The sequence below is a fragment of the Equus asinus genome, chromosome 21, assembly GCF_041296235.1.
Source record: "Equus asinus isolate D_3611 breed Donkey chromosome 21, EquAss-T2T_v2, whole genome shotgun sequence".
NCBI classification, from domain to species: domain Eukaryota; kingdom Metazoa; phylum Chordata; class Mammalia; order Perissodactyla; family Equidae; genus Equus; species Equus asinus.
The window spans coordinates 14,929,040-14,941,718 of NC_091810.1; the positions used below are offsets into that span (position 1 = coordinate 14,929,040).

The 12,679-nt window shown below is 59.4% G+C and overlaps 1 protein-coding gene across 2 annotated transcripts in view; it reads right to left on the bottom strand.

Annotated features, from left to right (window-relative positions):
* The window catches only part of GRIP2 (glutamate receptor interacting protein 2), a 100,927-nt gene that overhangs the window by 53,509 nt on the left and 34,739 nt on the right, over positions 1-12,679 (bottom strand). The window contains exon 1 of one of the 2 annotated variants that reach the window (XM_044754821.2): positions 7,984-8,125. The exons of the other annotated variant lie outside the window; for it this stretch is intronic. Coding sequence (XP_044610756.2) covers positions 7,984-8,038 — 55 coding nt within the window. The 5' untranslated portion in view covers positions 8,039-8,125. Of the gene's footprint in view, positions 1-7,983; positions 8,126-12,679 lie in introns of those variants that run through there. 2 annotated transcript variants of the gene reach the window in all.

Sequence of the window (12,679 nt, forward strand, 5' to 3'; positions counted from 1 at the left end):
GGCCCAGCCACTGCTCACACAGCACCTACTCCATGCTGAGAACGTTATACATAACGTCAGGACACCAGCGTCTCCTGTGGAAGGGACTACGCCCCAATGGACCTGCTAGAGCTCAACCTGAACAAAGGGCGCCAAAGAGGCAGGGCAGCCCAGAGGAAGTCAGGGAGAGCTGCCTGGTAGAGGTGGTGTTTGAGCTAAGCCTGAAGGGACAAAGGAAGCAAACACTCAAAGATGAGGCGGGAAAGGCCTTCCAGGCAGAGGGGACAGCCCGGGCAAAGCGGGGAGGTGGGAGGGTGTGGAGTGTGTGTAGGGAAGGCACCAGCCAGCACGAAGAGCAGGCAGGCTGGACAGGCAGCTGGGGTGGGTCCCGGCAGACAGAGAGGTCTGCGTCAGAGGAGAGTGCACTGAATGGGGCCTGCCTGGCACTGTGGCCACCATGTGGACAACATTCAGGGAGGGGCAGGCTCTCCTGAGCCCCCTCCAATGAGACGCTGGGGGAGTGGGGCACAGCCGGCTTGTGTGGCTGCTCCCGGGACGAGCTGCCCCGAGGAGCGAGGAGGGGCTGGAGCCTCTGCACACGGCAGTCAGGACAGAGCGACGCCCCCTTGCGGCTGGTGATCGACAAGGGTCTGGGAGGGGGGCCCAGCCCGCATCCTGTGGAGCAGAGACCAAGGGCCCAGCCTTGAGCCCAGGTTCCACCTTGGGGCTAACGCTGTACCCGGGATCCCACCATCCACCCTCCAGATCAAGCATTACCCGCCATCCAAATGAAAATGGCCCAGAGAAAGGGAAGGAGCTAACATTTATGGACCGCCTACTGGGTACTCAGACTTTATTATGTAGTGTCTCATAGAATCTTTCAAGAGCCCTGTGGGGTGGGCACTGCTGCTCCCATCTTACAGAGAAGAAACTGAGGCCCAGAGAGGGGAAGGGACTTGGCCAAGGCCCCCAGCTGGGATGGGCTGAGGGTCAGATCGCCAGAATCCAGTGCTCCATCCTCAGCTCCTTTACACGGGCTCTTCTCTCTGCCTGGAACTCCCTTCTCCCTTCCCCCTTAGAACCCAACCTAACGCTGCCTCTACCAAGAAGCCCACCCTGACTCTGCCAGGTAGGCCCCCTTTCCTCTCCCAGCCTTTCCTCCAATGTATTTGCTCACCTGTTCTTTTCCATTAAATGGGGGACCCTCGATTGTCTTGCTCATTGGTTTCAACCCTATGGTTTCTGCTGTCTGGTACAGCTTGTACACCTCCACAAACGGGGAGCTCACCACTTTATGAGCAACCCACCCTACTCCTAAACACTTGTGAGGGATGAGAGTCAGTCTGTTATCCTGAGCTGGAGCCTGCCTCCCTGTGGCTCTCCCAGGCCCTCTACCCCAGGACCACCCTGCAGAGACTCAGGGGCTGTGTGTGGACCAGGTCACGGCCTCTGAGCCCGGCAGGAGAGGCCACAGCTCAGAACCTGGATGTGGCTTCAGTGGGGACCCTCTAGCTCCCCTCCCATCCCGAGGGCCTCTCCTCGGTGTGAGGCTGGAAAGACTGGGTGGCCATTCACCCCATCGCTCATATGTTCGTCTTCAATCCCCTCTGGATTTCAGCGTGCTTCTCCCCTCAGTGGCCTTGGCTTCAGGCCCAGGAGGCTGGGAGGATCACTCTCTTTACAGACGAGGAAATTGGTGTCCAGAGGAGCGTCTGGCTCCAAAGCCTTAAGCACAGTCCTGTAGACATGTTCTCAAAAGGGCTCTGTGTGACGGTTTCATCTCATTTTGTGCCCTCCCAGTGGACGCGAATACTGACAGAGAACCCTGGAGTTGGGGACGAATGGAGGGACCTCAGACAGGGGATAATCCAGGAAGGCCCATCATCCAAGGACCCTGCACAGCCCAGCTCAGAACATGCCAGTGAGGTCCGGGAAGCACGTCCCCCACTGGTGGAGGGGAGTGGGGGCGCTCTGAGGGTTGGGGGCAAGCCCCAGCAGAGGCCACTTGTTTGAGAGCACGGCTTGACCCTGAAATTTCTGGGGTCGGCTGAGGCCCCGCATCCATGGTCCCCTTGACATTGTTATGGAAGAACCACTGGGAAGTTGCCAACTCGTGACCCAACTGGCCGCCCTCTCTGCAGCCGTGCCTCCCCTCCTCCTCCAGCACCACGCACCCAACTGATTCCCAGGCTGGCGGAGCCTTCACATGCGCGGCCCCGGGAAGGCACTCTCCCTAATCCCTCGCTGCCTGGCCAATCCCGCCAGTCCTCCCAGGTGGCTCCCGCGTCCCTTCCCCCAGGAGCCTTCCCTGACCTTCCAGCTGGTTGTGCCTCACTGGGTCCCGAAAGCCCACGGGCACCCCTCACTTGTCAATTCCCTGGACGTCCCACCCTCTTCCTTGCCCGTCTACCCCTGGATGAGCCTGATACCGAAGTGGTGATGAGCATTCTCATCGGTGCTCCCAGCCTGTCGGCAGCCCCTCCTCCAGCAGCAGCACCACAGGTGCTCAGCGGGTCCCTGGTACCAAGGCCCGGCTCCACTCTGACTGGCCGGCTGACCTTGAGCAACGCTGGCCTCAACCTCCCCATGTGCAAAATGGGGGACATGTGTGGCCTCCAGAGGCCACCTCAGCCCCGACCTCCCAGCCTAGGACCCCTACCTCAGTCCCCAGCATGGGCCCCAGATGACCCAAGCTGTTTCCAAACCTCAAACGGAGCTTCCTTGACAGACCCATCCTGCAGATGGGGCGCCGAGATGCAGCGAGGCTCAGGGACCTCCCCCAAGGCCACCCGCAGGGACCCCGGCTGCCCCAGTTGTGTGGCTGCGAGAGGTCGCCGGGTATGCGCCCCGCCTCGCCCGCCCACCTGCCCACACATCTGCGTATGAGTCACCATCACCTCGGCCAAGACACCAAAGTGCGGGGGCTGGAGCGACAAGGTCAGCCCAAGGAGAGCGAGGGGGGCTGGGGGAAGCGGCAAAGAGAGAGCCTTCCAGCCACGGAGAGCAGAGTGGGGGTGGGAAGCACAGAAGGGAAACTGAGACCAGGAGGGGCAGGGACCTGCTCAAGGACCACAGAGAGTGGAGTCGGCCTCAGTCTCCTGTCTGATGGACCTTCTTTCCACTCCATCAGGCCGTCTCCCCAGGGACGCAGACAGGGCCGGCAGCCTTCACAATTATCTGGGCAATTAAGTCAGGCAGATGGTCCTGCTGGACTGAACGCTCAAGCCGACAAACGGGACGATGCTGGGACGTTGGCTGACGAGCTCGGCACTGGTGCTGCTGGGTGAAATGTGCCACTGGGACCTTCACTCACAGTGTGTGCCGGGATCAGAGGGCGTCCGGCCTGTCCTGCTCAGACGTGCCAGACCCTGTGAGAGGGACACAGGCTGGGGCATGGACAGAGGTGGTGGCCTGGTGGGGAGGGCGAAAGACTCTGTCCTGAGAGAGATGGGGGTGCTCAGCCTGGAGGGGCAAACTTGGGGGCCCCAACGCTGTCTCTGCAGGGCTGTCCTGGGGCAGGGGGAGCAGAGGGAAGGCAGAAACCTTGGGGGAGCCTGGGGAAGACAGACGGGGGCCCCCTGCTGCTGGCGGGGAGGCCAGGTAAATGACCACTGAGAGACGGCTCTGTAGTGAGACCCTGGGGCTCGGAAGTCAGCCGGGGGTGGGGGACAGACTCCACCACTTCCTTCCCCCCGTGTGACCCCGGGAAAGTCACTTCCTGTGTGAGCATCCGTTTCCCACCTGCCAAAGGGTGATTTAGTTCACCGTTCACGGGGCTGTTGTGCGGATGAGAAAGTAGACCGGAAGTAGCATACAGCAGGTGCCCAATAAATGCTTGGGGAACAAAGAACAGATCCAGAGGCTTGCTCCAGGCTGCCGGATTCCAAGAACAATTCCAGGGATGGGTTTATCCCTAGCTCCTTGATAAAGGAAGAAATCCCGCTGCTGAGACGCTACAGCTGAACTTCTGGTGCCCCCGCTGAGGAGGGCCGAGGCCTGGGAGCGGGTGCCATTTGGGCACTGAGGGGGGGGGGTCAGATCTAAGACCCTGCCGCTGCTGCAGTGTGAGAAATGCCAGGAAGCAGACGTATGTGGAGGCGAGCCGGAGACAGCGGGAAGTCTCCTTGCAGAGGGCAAGGGAATGGATAATGCAGGGCAGACGCATCGGGGGCCTGTGCACCGGCCGTGGCCTCTGCCAGCCACGCTCTCCCCCTGGATAGCTGCGTGGCTCCCCCTCACCTCCACCAGGACTTTGCCCGAATGCCACCTTCTCAGCATGGCCTTCCCCAAACACCCCATTACCCCACGCCCCCACGCCCCGCACTCTCCCCACAGCACTCGCCACCACTGCCGACTTTCCTTACTTGTCTTGCTCCCTGGCTGTCATGCCTCCTGGAATGTCGCCCCCATGAGGGCAGGGACTTTTGTCAGTCTTGTTCCCTGTTCTACCCCCAGGGCCGAGAAGAGTACCTGGCCCATAATAGGTACTCAATCGATATGTGCTGAGTGAGTGAACAGCACAGGGTATTATGCTGCCTCACCATCCATCGATTCTGCCCACCCTACAGCCCTGGCTCCTCACCTCTCTCCTGGACCCCAGCACAGCCTCCTCCCTGCAGCCCCGCCTGTGGTCCGCAGAGTGGCCAGAGACTATTCCAACACTCAAAGCTACTCCTCCACTCTCTCCTGCTCAAGGACATTCCATGGCTCCCACTGACCCCAGGAGAGAGTCCAAGCTCCACAGCTTCTCGCCTCCTCTGTCCTGGTTCCCTTCTCCCCCGACACTCTCCACTCTGATTCAAGTTCTCAGTTCTGTGAGGCAGACCTTGCAAGCCTCCAGGCTTCTGTACAAGCTGTTCCTTTTGCCCGGAAAACTCCTACTCATCCTTAAAGACTTCAGCCTGCGAGCTTTCCCTAACTGTTCTCAAGCAAAATAATTGCTTCCTTCTCCAGGCACCTATTGGGCCCCCTACCCTGACCCCACTGAAGCCCTGACACCATCTATACATCGTTTCTGCCCTGATCTGAGCTCTCTGCATCAGGAACCACAAGTGATTCCCTTCTGGGGCTGTGACACCTAACACTTTAAAAATATCACCAATATTTAATAAAATAACAATTTAAAAATATTTTTGCAGCTGCCCAGTGAGTTAATTCAATATTAACCCCATTTTACAGACGGGCAAACTGAGGCCCAGAGTGGTGAAGGCACTTGCCCTGGCTGCACAGCTGGATTTACACCCAGCGGTTGACTCCAGGGCCTGTGCCCTGTGCTGCGTATCCTGCCTCCCTCACATCAACACACGTGAAATGAAAGCTCTCACTCTCAATAAAAGGCAACCATTTTATGCCCCCGCCCCCCGAGGCCGGAGCACAGCTGGTCCAGCACGGGGGTATCAGGGTCAGGCCAGCTCCGTAGGCCCCTCCCCTCCTGAGCCTCGTGTCCTCACTGTCCAGGTGGGGACAACGGTGGCCACGGTGGGGACCACCTGAGACGGGCCGGAGGTGAGCAGCGAGCGCCGGGCACCGCAGAGCTGATCCCCTCCCTGTGCCAGGTGCCGCTCTGCCTCTGCGGCCTGTGGCCAGAGCCGGGGCCAGCGAGGCCAGGCAGGGGGGGCTGCTCCTAGATTTGAACAAAGTCTCGAATTCCAGTCTCGGGGACGCGGGCGGGGCTGCGGATGGCCCTGTGGCCCAGGGACTCCCCTTAAGCCATCGCACGGTGAGGAACTGGGGGTCTTACCCAGGAAAGATGGGGAATACGAAGCCTGTTAGGAAACACGGGCTGGAGGTGGGGAGATGCGTGCTCAGCACTTAAGAAAGTCTCGGGGAGAAGACAAAAGAGACTCCTCCCGCTCCCCAGATCTCGAACCCTTCTCCCTGAGCTTTCACACTGTCACATGGACACACAGGCTGGGCGCGCGGGCCAGCAAGCCCCACGCGCCCCTGTCCCCCACCCCACCCCCCCAGCCCCGTAGAGCTCCAGGAGAGATGCCAGGCCAGCGCACAGGGCGCCTCAGTCCACCAGGGGGCACTCCCTCTGCCGTCTTGGCTTATTTCCCGTCAGGGGCTTGCCGGTCCCAGACATGACCACCGCGGTCCACCGTGCATGTATGTGGGGTGGGGGGGAGACGAAGCAAGCAGCTGGGCTGCTGAGGGGAAGATGGAGTTCGAGATTACCAGGAGTCTACCGCGGGCCGGGCCCTGCCAACAGTGCTTCCTAATCATCACCGCCATCTAGGGAGGGTGGCTTTTCTTGGATCCGTTTTACTGATGAAGAAACTGAGGTTCTGAGCGGGACCACTTAGGACCTAAGAGTCAGGGGCCGGATTTGAATTCAGGTCTTTCCGGGACAACACAAGCACGTCCTGCACCTCCGAGGGGTAGAACCTGATCCACGGCATTTAGTTGGCTGTTCTCCAACCAAAGTGCAAATCTGAACCAGCCCCAGACGCGTCTGTCTATCCACCCAGCCTGAGAGGATCCCAGTGGGTCCTCAGGGTCTGTTGAGCTGAGCAGGACAGTGGCCTTGATGAGTGAGGAGGCTGTGCCGGGGGTGGTCCCAACAGAGGAGTCCCTGGAAAGCCCCAAGGGAAACCCTGTTTCTGATGCTCTCCAGGTTCAGGCGCTCTGTCCCTGTGGAACAGGCCTCCAGGGACCACCAGCTGCCCGTGGGCCAGTGCAGGCCTAGAGCCCTCTGCCGCCCCACAGATCCTGCTACCCCAGGACTACTCCTCCCGATGCATGCCCCTCAGAGTCTAGAAAATGCTCACGGCACTTACGACAGCTGGCTTGAGAGAGCCTCTGGATGTCAGCCGTGCAGGCTTGGGCAAGTTACTTAACCTCTCTGCACGTCAGTTTCCCCCTCTGCACAATCAGGATAAGGATAGGACCAACCTTGCAGGGCTGCTGTCAGGAATTAACGAGTGAATGCATTGCCTGGCACACAGTGCTGCTGAATTAATGTCTCTTACTGTTGTCCTTACTAACAGCATGATTCTTCTCAGTTCTGAGGTCTGAGGCACAGAGACCATGAATCCACCACTTGCCCTCACCCCTCCAGCTTGTAGATGGAGAGATGGTGGCACAGGGAAGCCGCAGGAGGAACCCGGGTGGGGGGAGCCTGGGGGCTTGACTCCCAGCTCCCCATACTCCTCCCCACACTCCTCCCCACACCCACTCCCACTCCAGACTCGCGCCCACCTGGAGCCTCTCCTGGGGCCCTCTGTGCAGGATGGGACCCCTTACACGTGGCAGCTCAGCAAAGACTCAGTCTCGCTCAGGGCCAAGGCCTGCATTTGCCCACAGACCCCCTGCCCCAACTCCCCACATCCAGCCTCTGGCCCTGCACACACACACAGCACCCCTGCATGCCCAGCTCTACCGGACAACCCCATGCTCAGAACAGGGAGGAAAGAAAAGGCCACAAGGGACATGCCATGTGAGAGGGTGATGAGGAGGCTGTGGCACAGAAAAGTAGAGACGGAGAGAGACTGTCACACACAGAGGGACCATGAGAGAGACAGCAGCAACGAGAAGGGCAGACAAGAGCAAGACAGAGGGGCAGAGAAAGACAAGGAAAGACAGAGGCTGAGGGGGAGAGAAACAAAGATGAGAGAGGGAAACACCAAAGAGAGACGGTAAGTGACAGAGAAAGAAAGAGAGTTAGAGAGACTCAGGCAGACAAAAAGATGGAGAGAGAAAGAGGGAACAAACCCGAAAGAGATGGAGAGATGGAAACGGCGGCAGGACAGAGAGACACAACCCACAAGCTCAGATTCAGGGAGAAAGAGACCCACACCGAAGGGAGACACAGGCAGCAGACAAACCCAAAAAGCGCCAGAGATAGGGTCGAGGCGGAGCGAGGAGCGACAGGGCGGGAGGCAGGCAGGGGAAGCCTCCGCCCTCCATCCAGACCCTCCGCGGCCCGCAGAGCCCGCCCGGTGCCCAGGCCCAGCGCCCAGCCCCGGGCAGGCAGGGGCCGCCCCGCGCCCGGCCGCTCGGTACCTTTGGGCCGCCGCCGCACCACGCCCAGCCGCCACTTGAGCGACACCGCCAGCATCGCGCCTCTCTTGCCCTCGGGGCGGGCGGCCGGCCGAGCCTCCTGGCGCCGCAGCCCTGCCTCCTCCGCGCTCGCGCTGCCTGCGCTCACTGGCAGAGGCTGGGTGCTCCCTGCCTCCGCCCTCCCCCAGTTGCTAAAATAGATAATCCTCCCGGGAGCCGGCGGCTGGCACCGGTGGCGGCAGGGCCCTTCCTCCACCCAAGTCCCGGCCCGGGGAGTGCGGCTCGGGGTGTTCCCGGCCCTGCGGCAAACCTCCACGGGGCGCCCCACCCAGGGCTCCTCCCAAAGTGCTCAGCCTCGCCCACTCCTTCTTTTGGCAAAATCTACCAGTTCCCTCTCTCTCCTTCACAGGCTGGGCTGGCTGATGCCCCCAGACCTTTGCACATGCTGTGGAGTGGGGGGGGGGGGGGGGGGGGGAGACAGAGACGACCGAGAGAGGATGGGTGAGGGAGGTCCCTGATCGCTGTGAACGCCCCTCCTCTCTGGCCTGGCTCCACTGAACTTCCCTGCCTGGGGACCCGTGCTCAGCCTTCAGAGATCCCTGCCTGGGGAAGCCCCTGCCTGCTGGATCCCAACAATGCTTTTCCTACTGGGTTGCGACCATTTGCACACCCCCAAGACCAGGAGCTCTCAAAGACAGGACAGGGTCCCCTGGTCCTGTGTCCTGGGCAGTCAGCACAGGCACTTGCCACCCGCCTCTTTGGCGTTGCCCTCTGCAGTTACCCTCATTGTAACACGGGATGACTAGAGCCCACCCAACTGCTGGTTGGGTGGAGTCACTAGGACTCCCTGAGGGCTCCAGGCATTCAGCAAGAACTCAATAAATGTGTCTGGCGTCCCTTCCTCCACTGAAGAGAAAAGCTCAGACTTCGCAAACGGAGAGTGACGGGAGAAATCGGAGAGCATGGGCAGACCTGAGTTTGAATCCTGGCTCGATGTGCCCCACTAAGCCTCAGTTTCCTCATCTGACTAATGGGGCTGACAGTTCCTGTCTCCAATACGGTGAGGGCTGTATGAGATCATGCACACAGAGCACTTAGTGGAGTCTAGCACACAGTAGGTGCTCAATAAATAATAAGTAGCTGCTGTAATATTGAGATTATTTTGTGTGGAGCCCAACTCCTGCGTGTGAGTGGAGACGGGAGGTCCAGTGAGGTGACGACTGGGCTGAGGTCAAGCAGGAAAGTCAGGAACCTGGTGCTTTCCATGAATCTCATTCAAGCTTCACAGTGCACCATGATGGTCCTAGGGTCATTGTCATTTTCCAAAGGAGGACACTGAGGCTGAAGAGGTACTAGATGCCCCCAGACTCACACAGTGCACAAGTGGCAGAGGAGGGTCCCAGATGCCAGCCACCAGGCTACACCATGGCCACATTTGGGCCAGAGAAAAGCCCTTGTAAAACCCCTACTGTGTGCCAGGCTCTGTGCCGAGCATGATGCCGGCTTAGCCCAGGGAGGCGAGGCTGCCTGCCTGGGGCCGTGCAGACTGCTAAGCGGCAGAGCTGGGGCAGGAGCCCCGACAGTCCAGGTCCAGAGCAGGAGCTCTGGCAGGAACGAGGCCACTGCCCACCTCCATCCCAGGCCCTGGGGAGAAGAGAAGCAGCCCAGGTGGTCTCCAAAATCCACTGAAATGGAAAGTGCAGCAAGGAGTCAGGGTGCAAAGATGCCGGGCGCTGAGACGTCAGAGCACGGAAATCTGGCGGCCTGGCCTGGAGGGTTTCCTGTCACCAGTTCACCCTGAAGGATGCCCTGCGAACGTCCCAGGCACCACAGTGAGGACGCCTCAGGGCTGGATCCACACATGGACAGAAAGGTGGGTCAGCCAGCTTGAGGTCCCGCTCCGCCCGCCCCAGAGACCCCCACAGGCTACAGGGCCCACTGGTAGGGCGTTGGACCTGGGGTCCCCCACACCTGGATATGGAGCCCAGCTGGGAAACTCCTGCCCACGTGGCCTTGAGTTTCCTCAGTTGCAAAGGAGTCACTTGGTCCCCTCTGCCCCCTGGGCGGTGGGAGGTCAGATGAAGAAAGGGAGCTCTCAGGAGTGGGGTGGGGCTGTCCACAGCACCCGCCCAGCACAGCCGAGGGAGCGGGGGTTAAAGGCCTGCCAGTGCCAGCGCTGCAGTGTTTAAGGCCAGGGGCTGTGGGGCCAGACGGCCTGGCTCAAGTCCCAGCTCCACGACTTCCTGGCTCTGTGATGGACAAGTTGTCTTAAGCTGTCTGAGCCGGTTTCCTCACCTGGAAAATGGGGGTAAGAATAGTTTGTACCTGATGTGTTGTGAGGATGAAACGAGATAAAATGAACAGAAAGCCCCTAGACAGCACCTGGCACAGTCAGCCCTCCATAAACACATGTGGGCGTTACCACTAAGACGGACGGAGGTCATCAGGGGCGGCAGAGCTCCAACTTGAGTTGAAGTGGAATGCAGGCAGACCGGGCGGCTCAGCTGAGTTAGCGGGGCAGGTGAGCCGGACGTGCCCCAGGACAGAATTTATCCTAAAGGAAAAAGGAGCCAAGAGAGATGTGCATGACCCTGTTGTCCCTACTAATGGGGACCTGGCCTTGCGATGGGCCTGAGACGGGAGCACCACGAGAGGGAGCTCGCGGTCTGTCTCCCCATCTCTTCCCGAGCTCAAGGCTTCACGGGTCTCCCCCATCTAGAGGGGCACAGGATCCATCCAGAAGCCACGCAGGCCCAGCCACTCAGAGCTGATGTGGAGAAGGCTCCCACGGGACCCAGGTCCTACTGGGCAGTTCTCTGGCGCTGTGTTAGGTGCCACACCGGGAGCAGAGCTGAGGACACGGCCCTGGCTGCTAAGAGCTCCTAGCTGAGGGAGATGCTGCCTCTTCCTGAGTCTCAGTTTCCCCATGTGAACACAGGGGACAGGAACCTGCACCTCACAGGGTCACAGGGAGGAAACTACAATTCCACATATCAGAGCATCTGTATACAATAGGTGCTCAATACACGCCTTCCCTCCCCACACACAGTCCAACTTCCTCTCCAGACCAGGAGCTCTCTGAGAGCTGGCATCTGCACGGACCCCGGTTGTTTCTGCCTCCTGTTCCCTCTTCTTCCGGCAGCATCACCCCATTTTCTTCCCTTGTGCTCCATCTGGGTGGCGCTTTGCCCCCCAGCTCCAGGAGGGGCCCCTGACCCGAGCACACCAGCCAGAATCTCCCGCCCCGGCCGTGGTGACTGGCACACGTGACCCAAGTCAACTCAAGGAGTGACTGTTGGGAGACTCGGGGTGAACTCCTGGAAAAGGGAAATTCTTCCCTCTGGGGGTGCAGACAAGCGGGGTCATTCTGGAGGTGCTGGTGCCCACTGCGGCACCCACCCAAACGGAGGAGAGTGAGAGAGAGAGAGGAGGATGATGGAGACTGATGGAGGCCTGAGGACAGATCATCTTGATGAGGATCCAGGCTGCCCCAGGGAGAGAAGCCCAAGGCGTCCCGCCCTACATACTGATCTATAGCATCCTCGGGAAGCATAGGCCATCCTGACTTAACCCGATCTGATTCTTATCCAAAGTTATAGGACCACCCGATAACCAGACCCCACCTACACTGATACCATTTTAATGACTTTTTTACATAATATTTCCTTTCTCTTGTAAAGAGATAACTCACATACCTATGCCTTAAATTTAGCCCTACCCTCAACCCATGCCTGCAGCTCTTACTGCCCACGGGTCCTGTCCCCATGCTGCAGCTCTTACTGCCCATGGGCCCTGTCCCCATGCTACTCCATGCTATTCTCTGAATAAAAGAGCACTTCTGCCAGACCTTGAAGTTCCAAGAAATCCTTCTTTCAATTTCTCGACTCTCTGAGCCCGCTTCAATCTCAACTGGCTCCCCCACCCCCCTGACCCCGCGCCTGAAGTCGGTGAAAGCCCTTTGCAGTTACTTTAGCCAACAAATTCCTTTCTTTGCTTAAGCCAGTTTCCCTTGGGTTTTGGTAACAGATCGGAAAGAGTGAGTCCTGACTAGTCCAGCCAGTCTTCCTCCCCTCAGGTCCCAGCACAGAGCAGGGGCTCAGCAAGTGCACAGTGAATGAAGGAATGGAGGATAACAGAACGTGGACTGACACGCTCCCCAAACTCTGCCTTCAGCAGGGCCCCTGAGCCCTGGACTTTAGTTGGAGGAGGCCACAGCTGGATGATGGGTTTCTGGCAGGCAGTAGAGTCAGCCCTCGGGAATGGGATGGCGGTTCTGACTTCCAGCCACCTGCAGCTTGCCTGTCATCTGAGCCGCACTTGCTAGGCGCCCCCACTCCGTGATCCCCAGATTTTCACAGGGGTCCTTCTGCAGAAATGGCAGCCCAGGGAGATTGTGGGAGAGCACAATACCCCTTAAAAAAGATGAGACCAGCAGTGAAACAGCAGGTCAGGCCAGGCAGGGAGCCAGGAGCCTGAGTTCAGGTCCCAGCAGGCCATGGGCTACCATGTGGCCCGAGCAGGTCTCTGCAGTTCACTGGCCTTCATGAGCTGCACTCCGTCGTCATCCCTGGGTTCGCCCTCCCTGTGCAGTCTCATTTTCTCTGTCCCAAGGCACAGAGAGATTCTTCCCCTTACTTAAGGTCACGCAGCCACTGAAGCAGCCAGGCCAGGATTCAAATGTGGGGCCGTATGACTCCCC